General features: G+C 41.7%; 1 protein-coding gene and 1 long non-coding RNA gene across 2 annotated transcripts in view; one reads left to right on the top strand and one right to left on the bottom strand.

The window, feature by feature from the left end:
- The window catches only part of LOC137756013 (uncharacterized), a 158,864-nt gene that overhangs the window by 125,457 nt on the left and 11,734 nt on the right, over positions 1-21,673 (bottom strand). The gene's annotated exons all lie outside the window — the stretch shown is intronic.
- Positions 5,510-11,289, top strand: LOC137755830 (beta-defensin 130B-like). Its single transcript, XM_068531924.1, has 2 exons — positions 5,510-5,567; positions 11,108-11,289. Exons 1-2 carry the CDS (start codon positions 5,510-5,512, stop codon positions 11,287-11,289), a joined length of 240 nt encoding a protein of 79 aa, XP_068388025.1.

Raw genomic sequence — 21,673 nt, 5'->3', positions numbered from 1 at the left:
ATAGTTCTGGGGTGCGGATGGGGGATTATAAGAGAAAAGCAAAACCCTTACAGATATGTAGGAAAGATTTTTAAACCTTGAAAGAACAGCAGGCTTCGGCTACGTTACAAGCGCTATCAAAACAGGATGAGCAGACTCTCTGGTCCCTAGAAGAAGTAACCTCATGGTGGGTTCCAAAAACCTCCGGAAACACTGATGTATTCGTCATAGTTTTTCTCTTTTTTCTCTTGCCAAATATAGAATAATCTCCTGACTTGTGTCTGTCTCCCTACAAATACCTTTTAGTTAGTCACGTACAGTAATAAAGTCTTGTCTCTGGCATTTTTTTATCCTTTTTAATAAAAATATCCTTCTTATACTTAATTTACATCAGTCCTTAACATCCTGTCTAAATCCTTTTGACGGTTGGACGTGCCACACTTGCTTTAATAATTCAACATGTTGGCTAACTTCCGTGGGAGAGATTGTGTGTGTGTGTGTGTGTGTGTGTGTGTGTGTGTGTGTGTTTCATGCTTCCAATTCTTTTGTTCAGACTTTAAATACTAGAATAGGAATATCTGAATAGAGAGGATCGTCATAAATATTCCAAGAAGCAAACCTGCAGAACAGCAGGTCCCAGACCCCCTCTTCTCACACAAAGGCTAATTTAACAACTATACACGGATGAAAAGACCTTTATGAGAGTATGGAGTCCAGTCAAGGGATCCAGGCGCAGGTCCCATCCTCCAGACACGCCTGGGCAGGGCTGGGGCCTCTGAGGCTCCAAGCAGCCCCACCCCCACAGCTTCCTGCATTGAGGTGGTACATGGGCCGCTCTCCTGAGCTATAATTGCATGCCTGGAGTTTAGGGGAACCATGCGCATATGGCTCCCCTAGGCTTTGCCCTAAAGGGGGGCTGTCAGTGGTGACCGCGCCTCAGCAGCAGTTCTCTGCCTGGGACCCACAGCTCTCTAGGGCATCCTCTGAAATCTAGGCAGACGCAGCCATGCACCCACAGCTTTGCTGTGCACAGCACACACCACATCAAGGACTTCTGGAGCTGTACCTGGGGCTCCGAGGACCACAGCTGCAGGGAGAGAGTCCGTAACGTGAGGTGGCACCAGGCAGCAGGTGGCCCCTCTTTTGAAATCATTCTAACCCCCAGACCTTTGCACTCTGGGATGCAAAGCGATTGGAGGGGCAGCCTATGGTCTCTGAAAGTAATTTTTCCATTAGACAGTAGGTCCTGCCTTCTGACATCAATATCCTATTTTTGGTTATTGAGATGGTTATATAAGTTGTTCCTGACTTCAGTCTCCCTCACAAGAAGACAAACTAGCAAATATCCACAGATTAGACACCACTGTGAAACTCCTAGGACAGCGGGTGAGTCTGAAGAAATTCTCTGGACCGCGAACACTGAGAAGGATGGTATTAGAAGGGCAAATGAATTGCTACACTCTAACCTCATCACCCCTCCCCAAGGCTGGCACAGCACCAGACCAAAAGAGCCCCCGTGGACCTATGATTCTCCAGTGGGAAAAAGAGAGCCTGATGTGGACATCTAGCTTCCCAAGCATTGTGGCCACTTCCCAGGAGGCTCTCAACAGAATGGCAGAATTCTCAACAGAAACTTTTCAGACCAGGAGAGGATGAAATGATATATTTACCCCACTCTCAACAATGGATAGATAGGTGCACATGTAGCATTTTCTCAAATAGATGATATGTTAGGCCACAAAACAAGTCTTGGCAAATTCAAGAAGATTGAAATCCTACATATATTCTCTGACCACAATGGTATGAAAGTAGAAATCAGTAACAGGAGGAAAACTGGAAAATTCATGAATACATGAAAATTAAACAATACTCTCCTGAACCACCAATGGATCAAAGAAGAAATTAAAGGGGAAATTATACATATATCTTGAGAGAAAAGAATGGAAACACAATATACCAAAACTTATTGGATGCAGCAAAAGCAGTTCTAAGAGGGAAGTTCATAGCAGTAAATGCCTGTATTAAGAAACAAGAAAAAACTCGAATAAACAACCTAACTCCATGCTTCAAGGAACTAGGAAAAGAAGAATAAACCAAGACCAAAGTTAGGAGAAGGAAGGAAATAATAAAGACTAAGGCAGAAATAAATGAAATAGAGAACAGGAACACAATAGAAATGATTAACAAAACTAAGAATTGGCTCTTTGAAAAGATAAACAAAACTGACAAACCTTTAGCTAGGCTAAACAAGGAAACAAAGAGAGAGGATCCATATCAACAAAATTATAAATGAAAAAGGAAACATTACAACTGAGAACACCAAAATACAAAGGATCATAAGAGGCTACTATGATAACTCTATGCCAAGAAACTAGACAACCTAGAAGAAATGGATAAATTCTTAGAAATATACAACCTACCAAGACTGAATCAAGAAGAAACAGAAAATCTTAACAAACTAATTACTAGCAAGGATATTAATTCAGTAATCAAAAACCAGATGGCTTCACTGGTGAATTTTACCAAACATTTAAGGAAGAATTAATGCCAATCCTTCTCAAACTCTTCCCCAAAACTGAAGAGGTGAAAACACTCCCAAACTCATTTTATGAGGTCAGCATTATCCCCATATCAAAGCCAGAAAAGGACACTAGAAGAAAAGAAAACTACAGACAAATCTACCTAAAGATACAAAAATCTCAATAAAATACTAGTACTAAATTGAATTCAGCAGCACATTAAAAGAATCATTCACCATGATCACATGGGATTTATCATTGGGATGCAAAGATGGTTAATAACATGCAAATCAATAAATGTGATACATCAAGTTAACAGAATGAAAGATAAAAATCATGCAATCATCTAAACAGATGCAGAAAAAGCATCTGAAAAAATTTAACATTCATTCATGATAAAATCTTGTAACACCTTAGGTATAGATGGAAAGTATTTCAATATTATAAAGGCCATATATGACAAACCCACAGCCAAAATCATACTCAATGGTGAAAGGTTACAAGTTTTCACTCTAAGATCAGGCAAAGACAAGGGTGCCCATTTTCACCACTCCTGTTCAACACTGTACTGGAATTCCTAGCCAGAGAAATCAAGCAAGAAAAAGAAATTAAAAGCTTTTAGAATTGGAAAGCAACAAGTAAAATTGTCTCTATTTTCAGATGACATTTTATATATAGAAAATCCTAAAGAGTCCACCAAAAAACTGTAAGACCTAGTCAATGAATTCAGTAAAGTTGCAGGATACAAAATCAACATGCGAAAATCAGTAGCGTTTCTATACACTAACAAAGAATTATCTGAAAAGAAAAAAAAAAGAAATTCTACTTAAAATAGCATCAAAAATTAAAATAATAAAATAGGGCTTCCCTGGTGGCACAGTGGTTGAGAATCTGCCTGCCAATGCAGGGGACACGGGTTCGAGCCCTGGTCTGGGAAGATCCCACATGCCGCGGAGCGACTAAGCCCGTGAGCCACAATTGCTGAGCCTGTGCGTCTGGAGCCTGTGCTCCGCAACGGGAGAGGCCACGATAGTGAGAGGCCCGTGCACCGCGATGAAGAGTGGCCCCCACTTGCCGCAACTAGAGAAAGCCCTCACACAGAAACGAAGACCCAACACAGCCATAAATAAATAAATAAATAAATAAATTTTTTAAAAAAAAAATAATAATAAAATACTTTTGGCATAGAAACAGATGCAGAGACCAAAGGAAGAGAATAGAGAGTCCAAAAATAAATCTCCGCATATACAGTCAATTAATGCTTGACGAGGGAGTCAAGAATACTCAGTGGGGAAATGACAGTCTCTCCAGCAAATGGTGTTGGGAAAACTGGATAACCACATGCAGAACGCTGAAATTGTGCCCCTACCTTATACCACTCACAAAAAATTAACTTGAAATGAATTAAAGACTTAAACATAAGACCTTATACCAAAAAACTCCTAAAAGAAAGCAGGGAAAAATCTCCTTGACATTTTCCTGGCAACGATTTTTTGGATATGACACCAAAAGCACAAGCAACAAAAGCAAAAATTAACAAGCAGGACTACATCAAACTAAAAAGCTCTGCACAGCAAAAGAAACAATTTACAAAAATGAAAAGGCAATCTACACAATGGGAGAAAGTATTTGTAAATGATATATCAGATAAGGGTTAATATATATAAATATATAAAGAACTCATACAACTCAATAACAAAAACCAAATAACCCAATTAAAAAAAAATGAACAGAGGAACTAAACAGAGATTTTCCCAAACATACAAATGACCAACAGGTACATGAAAAGAGTCTCAACATCACTAATCATCAGGAAATGCAGATCAAAACCACAATGAAAGATTACTTCACACCAATTACAATGGCTGTCATCAAGAAGACAAGAAATAACAAGTGTTGGAGAGGATGTGGAGAAAAGAGAACCTTTGTGCACTGTTGGTGGGATGTAAAATGGTTCAGCCACTATGGAAAAGCGTGGAGGTTCCTCAAAAAGTAAAAATAGAGTTACCCTGTGATCCAGCAATCCCACTTTGGGGCATATATACAAAGGAAATGAAATCAGGATCTTGAAGAATTATCTGCATTCCCGTGATCATTCCAGCATTATTCACAATAGCCAAGATATGACAACAACCCAAGTGTCCATCAGCAGATGAATGGATAAAGAAGATATCGTGTGTGTGTGTGTGTGTGTGTGTGTGTGTGTGTGTGTGTGTATATATATATATATACACACAATGAAATATTATTCAGCCATGAGGAAAAAAAATGAAATCCTGCCATTTGCAACAGCATGGAAGTACCTGGAGGGCATTATGCTAAGTGAGATGAGTCTGACAGAGAAAGACAAATAGTGTGTGATCTCACTTTGATGTGGAATCTAAAAAGCCAAACTCATCAAAACAGAGGGTAGAATGGTGGCTACCAGGGGCTGGGAGTGGGGGAATTGGGGAGATGCTGTTTCAGGGTACAAACTTACAACCAGTAGATAAGTAAGTTCTGGAGATCTAATGGGCAACATAGTGATTATAGTCAACAACACTGTACGATAAACCTCAAAGTCATAGGAAACTACATCTTAATTGTTCTCACTACACAGAAGAAATGATAATTATGTGACCTAATAGAGATGTCAGCTAACACTGTGGTGGCAATCACACCGCAATACATAAATGTATCACATCAACATGTTGTACACCTTAAAGCTACACAACGTTATTACACTATTACACTATGACCCTTTAAAAGATGACTGGCCAAAGAGACTGACCTCTGAGAAATTTGAGAGCCCACAGAAAAAGTACAGGATTAGCCATCTGGTCTCCAGTAGTTAGGTTAATTTGTCACCAAATTTAGGGAGTTCAGGGTTTGGAAATATTCCAGCGGAAGCTGTTTTATTTTCTTACTTGTTAAGCTTCACTGACTAAAAGGAACCTCAGTCTCCAGAAGCAAATAAAAGGCCCTGAATCCCGCTATTCCTGATTACTCACTTCTCTACCGGGCATTCAACCATGAGACTCCATTTACTGCTTTCTGTTCTCCTCCTCTCTTTGACTATAATACCAAAAGGTAAGATGGTGAATAACTGTAGAGATAGGTTTCTTAGGAGACCTATTCGGATGCGTAATTATGCTGTGGCCATCTTAACTCAGACCCTAATGCACAGTCTTAGGGATGCAGAAGTCCAACATGATCATCTTCCTTAGAACTGATGAGGTCAAAATTGTGAAGTGGGACAAGGATTTCCATCAACAGAAAATGAGTTCCAAAAGCTCCATGATTAGAAAAGGGGGCTCAAACCGATGTGGAAGTGGAGAAGCTTTGACATGTGACATCAGGCTCGGCATACAAATCAAGTAGCTTTTACAAGGGCCCCCACCTCCAAAAAGGAGAGTGAAAATGGCGGCTACTGGGTCAGACTTGGTTAGTGAATGGAAGTGATGTCGTCTGTTGGTGAGGGAATATTTGTGACTGGTAGAAATTAGGCACATAATACAGAGCTCAACAAAAAAGAATTATATCAAGTTATTAATAGGGAGCAGAGGAATTTGGAAAAAGCATGGATTTGGGACAGTACGTCAATGGCAAAATTTTAAGCATAACGCAAAATAGGAAGGGAGCATTTTAACAACCTGAGTTACATCCTTGGTGCTCATGATGGAGAAGTTGGAATATTAAAGTGTAGACTTAAAGGGAAAAGGGAACATGGCCATTTTCAGGCTGATTCATTCAGATCCTTGTAAAAACTAAGATTGTTTTCTCCACTGTTGATGTCAGGATGTTCACATCCCTCAAAATAACATCTGTGTACACTGAACATAGATTAAGTCTGGGTAACTCTCCCTCTTCCTTGATTCATCTATAGATTCTTTCAAATACAATCAAAGATATTCATGTATGTTGAAATGTTTGATCTTTGCCTAATCTATGAATATCTTGGGATCTATCTGATGTACAGCTGCCCCCTCTTGAAGGAGTTCACGTACTTCTCACCTGGCCCTCAATTCTGTCAGAAGAAGACACACTTGTAGTGACAGCTAATGTAAAATTATATGATGTTAATGACTTAAAATTAGAAGGCAATTTAATGGTTAATTCTTTAATTTTACAGATAAGAGAATCCATGTCCACATAAAGAATATGATTTCACTGAGGTCACATAGGTAGTGGCAACACTGCAGCTGGAACCAAGTATTTTTAATCTGGGTCAGTATTGTTTCCATCGATCTACGGGTGTAGGTATGCCCATAAAGTGGTAACCCTAATTTCTGTCAGGCTTTTTACCTCAAAATCCCCTAATTAGACATTGAAGAACCTAAGAAGATTTTCAAGTTTCCTCTTTGGGAAGCTACAATATCTTGGAAACATGTTACTTCATTTACCTCTAAATTTTTTTTCTTCAGTGTTTGTGGTAGGCATGTTGAATCAGCTTACCATTCTGGCATTACTATTGGGATGACTTACACTAGTCTTTAGATTTTCCTGATCTTTGTTCTTAAAATCATATAATGGTGATAATCAGACTGCTGAAAGCACTTGGTTCAAGATAATTATGTGTGCATGGTTGATGAGTGTTTTTTTTTTTTTTTTTTTTTTTTTGCTCATGCTTGCTTTCCACCACCTAAGCTAAATTCAACTCAGTATAAATGACTGTCTCCATCCAGAGTCATACACCATGTATGGGCCTTTTTTTTTTTAAGGTTAAGGAGGGATACTTCTGGAAGTAAAGATCGAGCCAAAAGTCACCATTATAGTGGGAAAGTGATATGGCAGTGGTTCACTCTTAGAGTGGAAAACAATTCAAGAAAAAGGTTGTCCTAGAGCAAAGGCCAGAAATAACTGACAGGTAAACAGGACTCCAAGAAATCTAGGCCTAAGGTTTAGAGAAGTTCCTATGGTAATAACGAGACTGGACACCCATAAATACAATTGTACCTCCAAGAGTCGGGGCCAAATAGTCAAAAATAGGCTGGAGCCAAGAAGTTTTAGAAGGAATAAGAGACAGAAAATGCGTGTGTGGTCAAAGAACACTTAACTGCATTCAATGGTAAGAAATGTGTACTGAGCATCTGCTACTTTCCATGGGCTGCGTGAGATACCCAAGATACAATGGGAAATGAAAGGAAGACTGTCTTCCCACAGTAGAGAAGACAGACATTAGGCAAATGATTACAAATGCATCTATAAATTATACATTTTAATAAGTACAATGAAAAGGAACAGAGTATTCTGAGTGCCTGAAACATGCAGTCATTGTCAATCTGCAACATCCGGGAAAAGTTCAGTGAGGCATGCCTCTTGAGCTGAAAACGGGAAGATAAGTGTTCATTGATGAACCCCTTGCAAGGAGACCTCAACACTCCTGGCAGAGGAAGAAGCCAGTGCAATGTCCCTGATGCAGAAGAAACCACAGTGTGTTTAAGGAACTGCAAGAAGGCCACGGCAGGAGAGCACTAGTTTCTACCAGAAAATGTGCCAAGCATCTCATGGAATTAGGCCACAGTAAAAGCTGCATGGCACCAAGGCTCAATCTGCAGGGACACTTCAAGAACAGGGAGGGCAAGGCTACTAGACTTTGTGCCGGGAGGGGTGATCACGAGTATCTCCATCACCAGGGGTGGGGCTCGGTTTATGCTCAAAGTAGGATCATCTACGGGTTCTAGGCGGCCTACGAGCCTGATAGGTCTTTCATTTTGTTTCACTACTTCCACTATTCTTTCTTCAGAGTTTCTCTTCCTGGTTCTGCCACAGAAGGAGTTTCAAGTTTAGAGTAGCTTCCTTCTTTTCTAATCTTGAGATAATCACTCTTTGAGGTACACACATAGAATGAAGCCTGAGAAACCACCAGCGACTGTGTGGAAATAGATACACGGTATCAATAATAATCATGAGAAATTAGGAAATCAAAATTCCTAACCTTTCAATCTGATAATTTCTGTGATCCAAAGGTAAATAAGTCTGATCTATCTAGGTGGATTCTCTAAGTCATAATCATGTTTAGACTTGAAAATATGCACTGTCCGAAATCTCTGTCGTCCTTTGGATGAGGCCCCTTCTACAGTGTTCCAAAGGAAGTTCCTACCCTCTAGGCACCACGATTCATGCTCCATTAAAGTAGGATACCAAAGTATAAGACAAAACCAGCAAAGGTGGTGAGGAAAGTGCATCACTGAAGGTATGAAGGACTCACAATTCACAGGCAAAAACCGCCAGGGTCCAGGACGATAGGTGTGAGACAGGTAGACAAAGACGCACAACAAACTCTGCTTCAAGACTAATCTGGAAGGTGAATCTGGAGGACAGGATGCTAAGTGAAGTCAGCCAGTCCAAGAAGATAAAGACTGCATGACTGCCCTTACCTGAGGCGTCTAAAAATAGTCAAACTCATGGACACCTGGAGCAGAATAGCGGTTTCCAGGGGCTGGGGGAAGGGAGAAATGGGGAGTTGTCGTCGGATGGGCTTCAAGTTTCACTTCTACAAGATGAAGGAATTCTCGAGATCTGCTGGGCAGACTTGTGCCTCTGGATAGTGGTACCACGTTCTGTACTTAGAAATGTCAGAGTGGAGATCTCATGTTTAGTGTTCTTACCACAGTTAAAAAAAAAAAAAGAGAGAAAGAAAAAGTGAAGAGCCGGAGGTCACTGGCGCTGGTAGCAGAGCTGGGCTCCCCGCGAATCTGACAAGAGCCCTTTGGAGGCATCACGCCTTTCAAGTCATGATGACCCCTTCCTCCAGATCAGTCCTCCTTGGTTTCTCCCAAATCACTTATGCCAAGATGATGGATTAAACAAAGATCCTATAATCTTGCACAGGAGGGAAAAACTCTCAATGGCCAGGTGTGTTCGGAAGAGAATATATTGCAGGCACACGGAAAGGTCACGATACCTTACTTTGGCATGTGGAGATGCACCGCGTGGGACGCCTCTATGTTCACACCCAGATGCGTCCTTGAAACACACTCTGCCTCTCACTATGCCTTGCCCGATATTAAAAACCCTTGATTTTAGCTTCGTTAGAAAACCTGAAAGTCTCACCAAATGTTACACTAAGTGCGTGGGTGAGGTTACCGGGGGAGAGACCGACAGCTGGTAAGAGGACTGCTGCACTGCTGGGTACGGAGCCTGCACTCTGTGTAGACAGGCGTTGGGTGGGGTCACCCTCGGCCTTGTCCCCGAGAGCAGCGGGTCCCTCGGCTCCATCCCCGAGAGCAGCGGGAGGGACCCTCGGCCCTGTCCCCGAGAGCGGCGGGACCCTCGGCTCTGTCCCCGAGAGCGGCGGGACCCTCGGCTCTGTCCCCGAGAGTGGTGAGACCCTCGGCGCTCTCCCTGAAAGGCAGACACTCCAGCCTCCGGAACCGGCAGAGCAGAGGCGGCACCACAGGATGCTGATCAACTCCCCAGCATGCCGTTCTCTTGCCACACGAGGCCCCGAGCCCACGGACGGCTCGCCTGAGAGTCAGATCCTCCAGCAGGGGGAGAACACAGACTCGCACAGGTTCTGAAAATTCAGTTACAAGAGGCTGCGCTGGTGTGTCTGGCTGTGGATATTTTTCTGCGGGACGATGAGATAATAATGACGGCCTGGTTTAAATACCGCCCCCCACTAAACAAAGATCCAGAGCCCCAAAGGGCTCAAACTCTCGGTTAAGTGGTAGAAGTTAGGGACCAAAGAAGCCAGCCAGTCAGGGTTAGTGTATTACCGGACAGTAAAGACAAAACGGGACACAGTGAGTTAATAGGATGGCTCAGGAGCCAGCGAATCCCTACTACTGGCCGCGAACAGAAGTGTCCTGTTACGTAACAGCCACCAAGACCCACGCGGAAAAGGACCCTTGGCTGTGCTGGAAACGCCGGAGGAAGGACGCTGGGGGGCAAGGGAACGGTGCTGAAGCACACCCTCAGTTATGTGCTTTTCAGCAGCCCAATGAATCGGGAAAACATACGGGTGTGCTTAAGGAAAAGCACCTTTCAGCTCTGAGGGAAATTCTCTGCATGTATCTGCATATAAGGGGCATTGAAGAACACAGAAAATCCCGCTCCTGCACAGTCCTGAAATGGGGGAATTAGGTAAGGTGAAATCTGAAGGATGGCTAGACTTTCCACAAGAGGAGATGAAGATGAGGACAGGTGCCATACGGTAAGGATGCTGTAAACGTGGATGCGGAGCCTAGCACGGGCGAGGGGGCAGAGGGTGGATACTTCCGCTGAAGTAGTCTGTCTCAGTGCAGGCGTTACTGGCATTTAGGGCAGGACAGTTCACTAGGTGGGAAATCCACCAACCCTGAGCCTTACCCACCAACGCCAAGGACATCTCCCCAGTCATGGTGACAACAAAGCACCCCACACGGTTCAACATGTACTGCCCTTGATAAGGACAGCTCTCTAAAAGCTTCTAGAAACCAGCCTGCCCTCTCTAAGATGTGTATAGTCCCACACTCTTAGCACCCCTCCTCCAAAAAGCCACTTCTTTTGCCTAAGTGATTTTTTTTCATATAGGTAATATCATTTATTCTATCTCAAAGCCATTCTTCTGTAAATTTATTGCTTTACGTACATTACCAATAATTTGATGGTGAATTAATGAGGTTGTTGCATCTCTTTCTGTGCAGCAAGGACTGGCCTTATTCCAGGACAAAAACAATGTATTCTTCTGCAAGGGGTGTGCAAAGACGGAGGGTGCACCAGCACGGATGATACCATTGGTGTGTGTAACGATGAAAAAAAATGCTGTAGAAGGTGGTGGGTACTTTTTCCCTATCCAACGCCAGTTCCCAAATCAAAATCTCCTTGATGACAGCACACTGTAAGCCCTTCGAACTCTAGAACACATGGGTGAACTTCACAGACTCCTGTTTGACTCAGAACTCCAGAACCCGAGGCTAACTTATACAGACGCCTCTTAAACTTGCTTTCCTCCCTTGACTGGAAATAAAGGTCCTAATAATTCTACATGTACTCATCCCTGGGGAACTTCTTCCTGATGCACCTGCAAACCTCTTAAGAACTACAAGACTAAACTAAATAACAGAGGCACCTCATACCCTAAAGACGTTTAAACAGAATATGACTTTCTTAAAAAAGAAAAAGATAAAATTTTAAAATGTGAAAAAAAATGATAAGGGTATGAAATAGCAGTAGGTAGTGTTTGATTATCTAAAGGGGGATATCAACCTTTTTCCTCATCTGATTCTGACCAAAAATTATTTTTGTTATTAAGAGAGACCTACTTGGGTGGCGTGAGTCAAGGTCTGCGCATCACACGGTCCTGCTACGTGACCTGAGCAGTAAGCTCGCTGCCAACCCAGCCCCGCCAACACTAGCTGAGGCTGGTCTCCCCCACCCACTTCCCCCGGCCCTGGGGGAATGAAGTGCAAGAACTGCTCCCTGCAAGAGGCCCACAGGAGACAACAGAGTGCTGAGGACTCAGCGTGCCCTGCTGGTTCTTTCCAAATTCGCCACGAGATAATTCCACTTTCTGGCTGGAATCATTTCCACCAGAATAATTGTTCTGGATCATCTGTACTTTATGGCTAAGAAAATGAAAGGGGAAGAAAGAGGGCAAGAACATTACAGAACATGAGTTTCACAAGGATGGAAAAAAATCTTTTGAATGAGGCCAAATGACTCCACAAAGTTCGAGGCTTTTTGTTTCCTCAACCGTAAAGCTGGTCTCCTGTGTTCCATCAGAAGAAGGTGGGTTATCTCACCTTCTAATAGTCTTAGGATTTATGTTTCTATTTTTTATGTGGCTATCAGGTGTCCACAAGACCATATGTTTCTTGAGTACAAAATCCGCCTTAATTCACATCTGCGTGTTCCGTGCATCACACGGTCTCACGGAACACACAGTGTTGACGCGTGCAGTTCTTGATGAAACTGTAGTTGCTGGGGCTTCCCTGGTGGCGCAGTGGTTGAGAATCTGCCTGCCAATGCAGGGGACATGGGTTCGAGCCCTGGTCTGGGAAGATCCCACATGCCGCGGAGCAACTGGGCCCGTGAGCCACAACTACTGAGCCTGCGCGTCTGGAGCCTGTGCCCCGCAACGGGAGGGGCCGCGATAGTGAAAGGCCCGCGCACCGCGATGAAGAGCGGCCCCCGCTCGCCGCAACTAGAGAAAGCCCTCGCACAGAAACGAAGACCCAACACAGCCATAAATAAATAAATTAATTAAAAAAACACAAAAAACTGTAGTTGCTTTGCTTACCAGTCATGTGACTTTAAACTATTTATTTACCTTCATTTCCTTAAAATTCTTCTCCAATAAATGAGTGAAATAAAAAGTCTAACTACTGGGCTTCCTGTAAGGATTAAATGAGATCATGTACACAAAGCGCTTGGCATACACATGGCGAAACCCAGAAAAGCTTGCCGCTAATATTATTACTGTTCTCTTGTTGCTAAAATACCTTAAGGAAATAAATCATTGTACTTAGATAGGCTTGTTATTATACGATGCATAGATTACCAGTTTAAAATAAATAAAATGGAACTAAATAGATTTCATATTGAAAGAATATATGGATAAACAACTATTTCTTGGTATTTCAGAAGAAACCACAGCAAATTGTTAAAATTTTATAGTTTCTATTATAAATGCCATTGTTTTCTGATATTTAAAGCTTCATTTCTTTAATTAATATGTTTCGTGACCTCCTATGAAAACTGAAATTAAAAAAGCATGTTAGGAAAAATATTAAAGGAGATTTTCATCAGGATTGATCATGAAGCTTAAATACCGACATTTCATTAGCATTAGACAATCCTTTCTAATGACATAATAGATTAAAATAAGTAAGAATATAAGGGAAGGACTTTTGTTTTTAGATGACAAAGGGCGTTGGAATTGTTATTTTATTAATGGCGTGATGGACGGTTAGCATCTCTGAGAAACAATTTCTCCCAAAGCCTCAGATCTCTATTCTTTCTGACCGAGAGACTGTATAAAGATTTTAAAGGTTTCCTTTAGGCTTTTTATTTATTATTACTTAAAATGTTGCTAGACATATACTCACCAAATGCACATAAGAGCTGTTGGTTTCACACCTAGGAACACTTACAAAATACCATTTGAAGTTATCAACCATAGAAAAATATAACTGCAGCGAAATAAGCCATAATTGAAGCGAGTGTGCTTTATCAACAAGATATTAGCTGGAACATTAATGATACTTCAAGGCGTCTCTTCTTTTTCAATTCAAAGGCGCTAACCTGAAGGCACATGTCCTTGTCTAGGTGAGACTGGGACATGGGCCATCATTTGAAATGTCAGGTTGCTCAAACGAGCAATAACATAACGTCACAACTCGATCCCACTCACAGGCCTAGCCAGGTGCACAGCCAGAGTAGGAAGCAATCCCTGTTAGCTATTTTATGGGTAAGATGTTAAAATTTTTATCATAATTCAAATATGTTTTCTGGAACAGGTGACATAATAGGTCATTATCCTTCACTAATATGTTCCTATATCTTAAGCTAGTAGTTAGCTGGTCTATTATTTAATACGCGTTGGAAGGAGTATTAAAGAAAAACAGTCAATTTAAATCCGAAGATTTGAACTGCGGCTAGTGTACCTGAGAAAATGAAGCTTTATTTTATTTTAATTAATTTTAATTTAAATCGCCACATGTGACTAGTGACTTATACAGCACAGCATAGCTTCAGAGCTCTGGACCGGTGCAGAGTGACACAGTGATGAAGCACGTGGCCTTCAGGCCAGGCAGCTTGTGTGCAGATCTCAACTCCATGACCTGCCAGTTGTGTGACCCTATTCCGGAAAATGAGGATAGCCATACTCACTTCATTGATTATTATGAGGATTAAATGAATTTGCATATAAAAGGCCCTCACGGCAGTATCTGCACTTACCATGAGAGCAATGCTCAGCTGTCCCGGGTGCTTGGGAGTGATGAGGAAAGAGGGAGAGAGCGTTGTGAGAACACTGGGTAAGGGGCTCTAGCCACCTTCGAGCTTCATCCTAGAGCTGGCTTTTCCATCCCTAATGCCCTTACTTTATTCTTCTTGGGAGTATAGAGAGCTCTCTCAGAACACGCACTGAGAATCACAACTTAGGACGTGGTTTTCCACAACTAAACTTATACTGGATAAATGTGTCATTGCACACTGAGGAAAAGTTTAAGAGTTAAAAGAATCACAAGCCAAAAGTTGTCAGCTCTCCGGTGAATCCTCTGGAGACATTTTATTCCTAGGCTTGCCCGTATGACACCTTCGGAAGAGAACGGATGATGGGAGTAACTTTGAGGGGTTTACTTGAAACGATGAGGGAGGGTACAAAAGAAAAGGGTCCCGTGTTGGCTAAAAGGATACAATCTCTGGGGTAGATTCAACCCTCCATGGCAACAAAGCTGGAAAATCTCCGACAAAAACAAAGCCCTCCTCTCAGCAGGGTTTTCTCCACAGAGAATGAAATACCACAGATTAGAAATTCAGTTGTGTTGACGTGAGTCCTGTTTTAGAATTTGACTAGCCTTGGGAGGATAAGAGGGTGCCTTTAAATAACTCCTCTTTTGCTGTGAATCAGTTTTATGACATCGTTTTCTTCTCAGCCCTACCCGTGGTCAAGCCACCAGCAAGAGGGAGGTTTTGTGGGCACCGGAGAAGAGACTGAGAAATCGTTTGGCTGGGGGTGCCTTTCAGGCAGGGGAGACACCTGCCTGCCTTAGTGTTGGTGTGTGGAGCTGTGAGACCTCTGAAATAAGGCGGGATGGTGACTTTGGAAAGAGAGAGTCACACTTGGAAATGAAGCGTCATATCTGGAGAACAACCAAGCGAGAAAATGTTGCTTTGGTAAAGCCCACTAAAGGCTGAAGGAAGAGTTTAGTGAAATGTTGGAATGACTGGCAGTAACAACATCATGAACTGCCTTTTCTTATCACTCCCTAACTTTTCACCTGATAAAATCCCACACGTGCCTCAAGGGATCATTCAATTGTCATACCCCTGCTTAGCCTTCCCCCAGATGCCCTCCAAACCCATCTCACAAGGCAAATCAATCTCTCCCTCCTTTGTGTTCTCCACACATGAACATACCTCTGTGGACGTCTTCACTCATTTTAACTTAGTTCAGAAGTGTCTCAATTCATGGAGCTCTTAATGCCTCATAATTATTTCTATGGCACCCTGGACCAAAAGAAATGCCTAACAGTTTCAGTTATTAGGTCTTAATAACTTAAGTTATCTCTGCCCTAACAACATAGCAACCATGTGAAAAATAACACGCACAAATCGAAAGAAAAAGTAATACTTTTTAACTTTTAAATAACCCAATTACTGACTAACGGGAGGTATGTGCCTACTGGGCACTGAACAACTTCTCAAATCTGGGAATCAGATGGGACACAGCCACCCTCACTTTCTGCCCCACAGCGATTTCCTGTGTGGCTCTTGACATCGCAGCTGAGCAAGGTCTGACGTCACTGGGAGGAACGTAGCAGGTGTAATGCTGAAATTGAGAAGTACTCTGAGGTAGTAGTTTTGGCAGAGTCCAAAAACAAAAGTTCAGCATCTGCCTTTCCCTTGAATTTTTAAAAATCTTTCATGGTGCCCTTGGAACTGGCTGAGGAGCCCAGGGGCGCCTGGTCACACAGCGGCAGACCAGAACTTCAGGTACTTATAAAAATGTCTTCCGCTCACCACAGATTGTGAGCTTCCTGAGGACACGAATTGTGCCTTTCTGGCAGCTTGTATTTGCAGCTCACCATCTCATGAGTTATTAAAAATTGCTGAATCTATGGGTGAGATGAGCAGAAACCGGCCATGATTTGCGGGTTTTACTGCCGCGATCGATGCTCCGTGAGAACTTATCTACTGGACTTCACTGATGACCCAGAGAAGCTAGTTACTGATTTGGTGCCGAACAAGGAGGCTGGAAGCTAGAACACCAGGAATGTGGCCAGAGGGAGCAGGGGGAGCTTCCAAGCGACTGGCCTGAGAAGCAACGAAGACCGCTGCAGACTGAGTATACGGTCACTTCCTACCAGGTTTGGCCTGGACAAACAGGGTACTTTCTCTGACGCTGTAAGGACTGTGCCCTCAGTGGCAGAAAATATTTCACAAGCGACACCATGTGTTTTGCACAGAGTGATGTTCTCCCGCTGAACGCTGAGTGCGGGAGGGCCGGGCGCCTTCAGCCCAGGGGCCCAGCCTGACCCTCACCAATAGGTTTCTTGCTAGCTGCTGGAAGAGTTTTGGTGACTTATCTTCATGGTGATCACTTGTAGGCTATTGTTTACGTTCCTGGTTAACATTTTAAACAGCATTTTCTAAGTTTCTTCTGAGAAATATTACTGTTCTAGGAAAGGTTAATAAGCATGCCATGAAACATAGATTAATACATTTGAGAACCCCGCGGTACCAAAATCCACAATAAAAATCAGCCTATTAAAAGCTTGGAATTGAATTATTTCAGGATTTCTCAAAGCTTTTGATATATTTTAATGTACATAAAAATATATAATAAATATAATAATTATTATTATAAATGATTATTGAATGCTCAGTAGGTGTTGGGCTTGGAAATATTTTTCTCTGTAAAAGGTCAGATGACAAATATTTTAGGCTTTGTCAGTCACATACACCCTCTGTCATGAATCTTGAATCTTGTTTTTGTTTGCTTGTTTGTTTGACACAACACTAAAAAATGTAAAAGCCATTCTTAACTCTTAGGTTTGAAACAGTTTGTTGTCCCCTGAGAAAATTCAAACACCACCAATTTTCCACTCACGTGGAACTTACTTTCTCCTGTGGGAAAGAAAGACGGTAAACTAATGACTAACTAAGCCTAAAATATAAACATAAGTTCTATAAAAAATATAAGTGCTATTTTCCAGAAAGCTGCTTGAGGAGACAAAAGTAGAAGGTGTTACTTTATATATGGTGTCAGGGAAGAGGTTTCTGGGAAGCTGCCCTTGAGTGGTGCCCTGAACGAAGTGAAGGTGTGAGCCGTGTAAGTGCCCTGGAGAAGGACAAGAAAGGCCCCGCGGTCCTGCTGAGTTTAAGGACTAAAAAGAGGCCAACGTGGCTGGGGGAGAGCTGGCGGGGGCTGAGCGGGAAACAGCATCAGAGAGGTGGCGTCAGGCTTTGCACAACACAGTAAGGGCTTCGCATCTTATTCTGACTGTCACGGGAAGCCTCTGGATGGATCTGAGCAGCGGAGCGACTCCTCCGGTGTTTGATGTTTATTACAGGAACATCACTCCCGCTGCCGTGTGAGGAGCAGACGGGGGGGTCGGGGGCAAGAACTGAATCAGACAGACAACAGAAGCTGGTGATGGTGGAAAAGGTGTCGAAAGTGGTTTCAATTTATAATATACTTTGAAGCTGGAGGAATGAAATTTTCCAACGAATTGGAAGTAAATTGTAAGAGAAAGGGAGGCACCGAGGATGCTTCTGAAGTCTGTTGGCCTAAGCTATCCAGCGGGGGGATGGAGGGGACCAAAACTGAAGTTGGTTTGCAGGTCAGAACTCCATGTCAGGTGAGCTCAGCTTGAGACACCCAGTGACATGCAAGTGGAAAGATTAGGTGGGTCGATATACACACAAGTTTGGAACTGGGGTGAGGTCAGCACTGAGATATATATTTGGGAGGGAGCAGGTATTCAAAGATACGGTACTGAGTGAGTTTACTTAGAGAGCAAGGATAGACACACCAGAAGTCTGCGGCCTGAATCCTGGGACACCACCCTGTTTAAGGGTCAGGAAGAGAAAGAGGATTCAGCAACGGCGACTGGGGAAAAGGAAACCCAGAGAGGGCAAGAAACCAAGAATGAAGTTTCAGGAAAGAGGCAGTGACTCTAGAATTTTTTTACAAATTCCCCCATGAAACACCTATTAACACCTAGTTACTAGCTGTATTAGTTTGCTAGGGCTGCAGGAACCGAATATCACAAGCTGCGTGGCCTAAACAACAGACATGTATTGCCTCACAGTTCCGGAGAACAGAGGTCTGAGATCAGGGTGTCAGCAGGGTTGCTTCCGTCCCTGGCCGTGAGGGAGAATCTGTTCCAGACCTCTCTCCCGGCTTCCGCTGGTTTGCTGGCCATCTTTGCCATTCCTTGGCTTGTAGAAGCATCACCCCGGTCTCTGTCTTCCTGTTCACGCGGCGTTATCCCTGTGTGTGTGTCTGTATCCAAATTTCCCCCACGTATAAGTATGCCAATCATACCAGAATGGGGGCCTACCCTACTCCAGTATGCTCGCTTGTCAACTAATTACATCTGCAATGACCCTATTTCCAAACAAAGTCACGTTCTGAAGTACTGGAGGTCAGGACTTCAGCATATGAACTTCGGAGAGATGCTACTTAACCCATAACACTACTTTTGCATGAAACACCATTTGAGAATAGATGGTTTGGACATATTTAATAAAGCCAACACTCGGCAAATGCAGGAGGAAACAAATGTTTGCCGGGATATTATAATTTATATATAACTTTATAAATAGAATCTACTTAGATATCAATATTCTATTTTCTTTGTTAACTGAGGATAATAACAAGCTGACTTTCGGCATTTTAACTGAATGCCCAACCTTGTTTAGCTTCAGTTTAAGTCAAGTTTGGTTTAATTCGGTTACACTGAAATTTCCTGAGATAACAAAACCACCAGATGTTGATATTTTAATAATAAATTATCTAGAATGTTCTGGATTTTTTTTCCTTATGAGGATAAATGTTTTGATAAAACTTTGATTATCCATAATTGTTAAGATATCCTTTGTAACTGAAGAGTTTCATAACTGTAATGCTGTATGTTCTAGGAGAACTAGAGATAAATGTCAAAGGTTGAAAAGACAAACTGGTTTTTATACAGATCTCTAGAATGGCATTTTGAAATAAATCCTTCATTTCTATCTAGTTTATTACAATCTCTCTCTTTCCCTTACAAGTCTAATGCACTCAAAATAAAACAATTCATTAAAGAATCAATTTGGTTAATGAAGTCCCTATTAGATTTGAATAATTCAAACTGATACGTTCCTTTTAAGTTATATTTAATGAACACTTTGTCAGTTTATTAAATTTTTAAAAACCTAAAGATTTTTTAAAACTTTTAAATATGACACAGTTTGCTGCAGGAGATACTGTACTATTTTAAACTCGTACACCCAATACACCCAGAATTGGCATACACCGTGGGAAACTGTATCTGATACAGAATAGGAGGCAATAAGACTGAAGGAATAAAGCATCGGGGCTCAGCCAAGCGGACTCTGCCTCCTAACCCTATGTGCCTCGACAGAACTCAAGTCAGGCCATCACTACTCCACTCAAGAAAAGACAAACTATGACATCTTGTGGCTAAAAGCCTTTTTCCATTTTTGACAATTTTCAGTTTCCAAGACAGCTAAGAAGCTGCAGCTTTTCTAGCAGAGTACAGAGTATTAGGTAAAAGAATTGGAAATACATAATAAAATTGAAAATACAGGTTTAGCTTGCATACTAATGGAAGTGAGAAATTTTAAAGTAAAACTCATTAAGATGGTTCTGGTTTCCTTTTTCTAGAAAACTAACATATAACGTGATTCAAAATTGACCACCTAAAGTAAAATAATGAAAATAAGTTGGAAATGGGTAGTTTAAGTTCTAGTGGTGCACATGTAATCTAATATACTTCTATGTGGTAAACCGACAGCCCCAGGCGCGTCCTACAGCTTCATGCTTCAGCTAATAGAAATCATTAGCACAACACCCACATGTGAAGCAGCCAAAAATACCATTTCTAAGCCGTAGTTCTTTGGCTAAGATTCAAAAGAAGAGGAAAATTGTCATTGCTAACTCTACCTAAAACAGCTGTGCCATTCTGTCATAAATACATATGAGCCCATCACATTTATTCAAAATACTAAAGAAACAGAAAGGCTGACATTTGCCCCATCCCCTCATGAATTTCTCAGCCTGGATTAAAGCACTTTTATATCCCAAATCATTATTTAGGAGAACTACTAAAGACCATCATTTTCTTATAGGAAGAATGAAAAGAAGTAGGAAGTTCCGGGTGGTGGGAGGGATAAATTGGGAGATTGGGATTGACATAGACACCTTACTATGTATAAAATAGATAACTAATAAGGACCTGCTGTAGAGCACAAGGAACTCTACTCAATACTCTGTAATGGCCTACATGGGAAAAGAATCTGAAAAAAGAGTGGATATATGTATATGTATAGCTGATTCACTTTGCTGTACACCTGCAACTAACACAACATTGTAAATCAACTACACTGCAATAAAAATTTAAAAAAGAGGAAGTAGGAAGTTCCAAAAAATATTTATTGTATTTTGTAGATAGGAGAAATTGAGGAATCAATGAGAATCATGTAATTTTTCTCATGCTTACTTAGATCCAATTTTAGTCTTCTGAGAAATGCTTCCAATTTAAATCACATGAAGTCCTCCTGGGACCCCCTGACTTTAAAAAGGATCCCCTCACCCTTATTCTATTTGAACTTTTTCTTAGTCCATCACATCTGTGAACTTATTGAAAACCCCCTCAAATCACTGGTGGAGCAAACAGGTTAGGGGGAAAAACATAATGAACAAAGGGTAGCATGAGTAATTACAAGTTTTCCTTGTGGAAAACTTACTGCGTGGAAGGCACCATTCCAAGTGCTTTACATGATTTTAACTTTTTGTTTTTCCTTCAAAAGACTGTATGTGGTAGATACTACCCTTGTAGAACAATAATCAGAGAGAGACAAATACCATATGGTATCAATTATACGTGGAATCTAAAACATGACACAAATGAACCTGTCTACAAAACAGAAACAGAATCACGGACACAGAGAACAGACTGGTGGTTGCCAAGGGGTGGGGTGGGCGAGGGATGGAGTGGGAGTTTGGGATTAGCAGATGCAAACTCGTATATATAGGATGGATAAACAACAAGGTCCTACTGTAGAGTACAGAGAACTATATTCAATATCCTGTAAACCATAAAGGAAAAGAATGTATATATATGTATAACTGAATCACTTTGCTGTACAGCAGTAATTAACACAACACTGTAAATCAACTCTACTTCAATAAAATTTTTTAAAAAAACAAATTTAACAAAAAATAGTAATAATTAGTATCAAGGCTGCAAAGAACAACGAGTTTATTTGGGGTCTTAGGAAGTGCAATTTGGGAGACAGATTCAGGTAAAACAGAGTGT

This window comes from Eschrichtius robustus, chromosome 21 (genome assembly GCF_028021215.1).
Source record: "Eschrichtius robustus isolate mEscRob2 chromosome 21, mEscRob2.pri, whole genome shotgun sequence".
Lineage (NCBI taxonomy): Eukaryota > Metazoa > Chordata > Mammalia > Artiodactyla > Eschrichtiidae > Eschrichtius > Eschrichtius robustus.
Note: the sequence above shows the minus strand (reverse complement) of the source record. Positions and strands in the feature narration are given on the sequence as shown.

Bases quoted from the DNA above. Each gene is read 5' to 3' on its own strand.
- LOC137755830 (XM_068531924.1), top strand. From the start codon at position 5,510: ATGAGACTCCATTTACTGCTTTCTGTTCTCCTCCTCTCTTTGACTATA. The intron at 5,568-11,107 runs GTAAGATGGTGA...CTTTCTGTGCAG, and splicing joins TTTGACTATAATACCAAAAG to CAAGGACTGGCCTTATTCCA.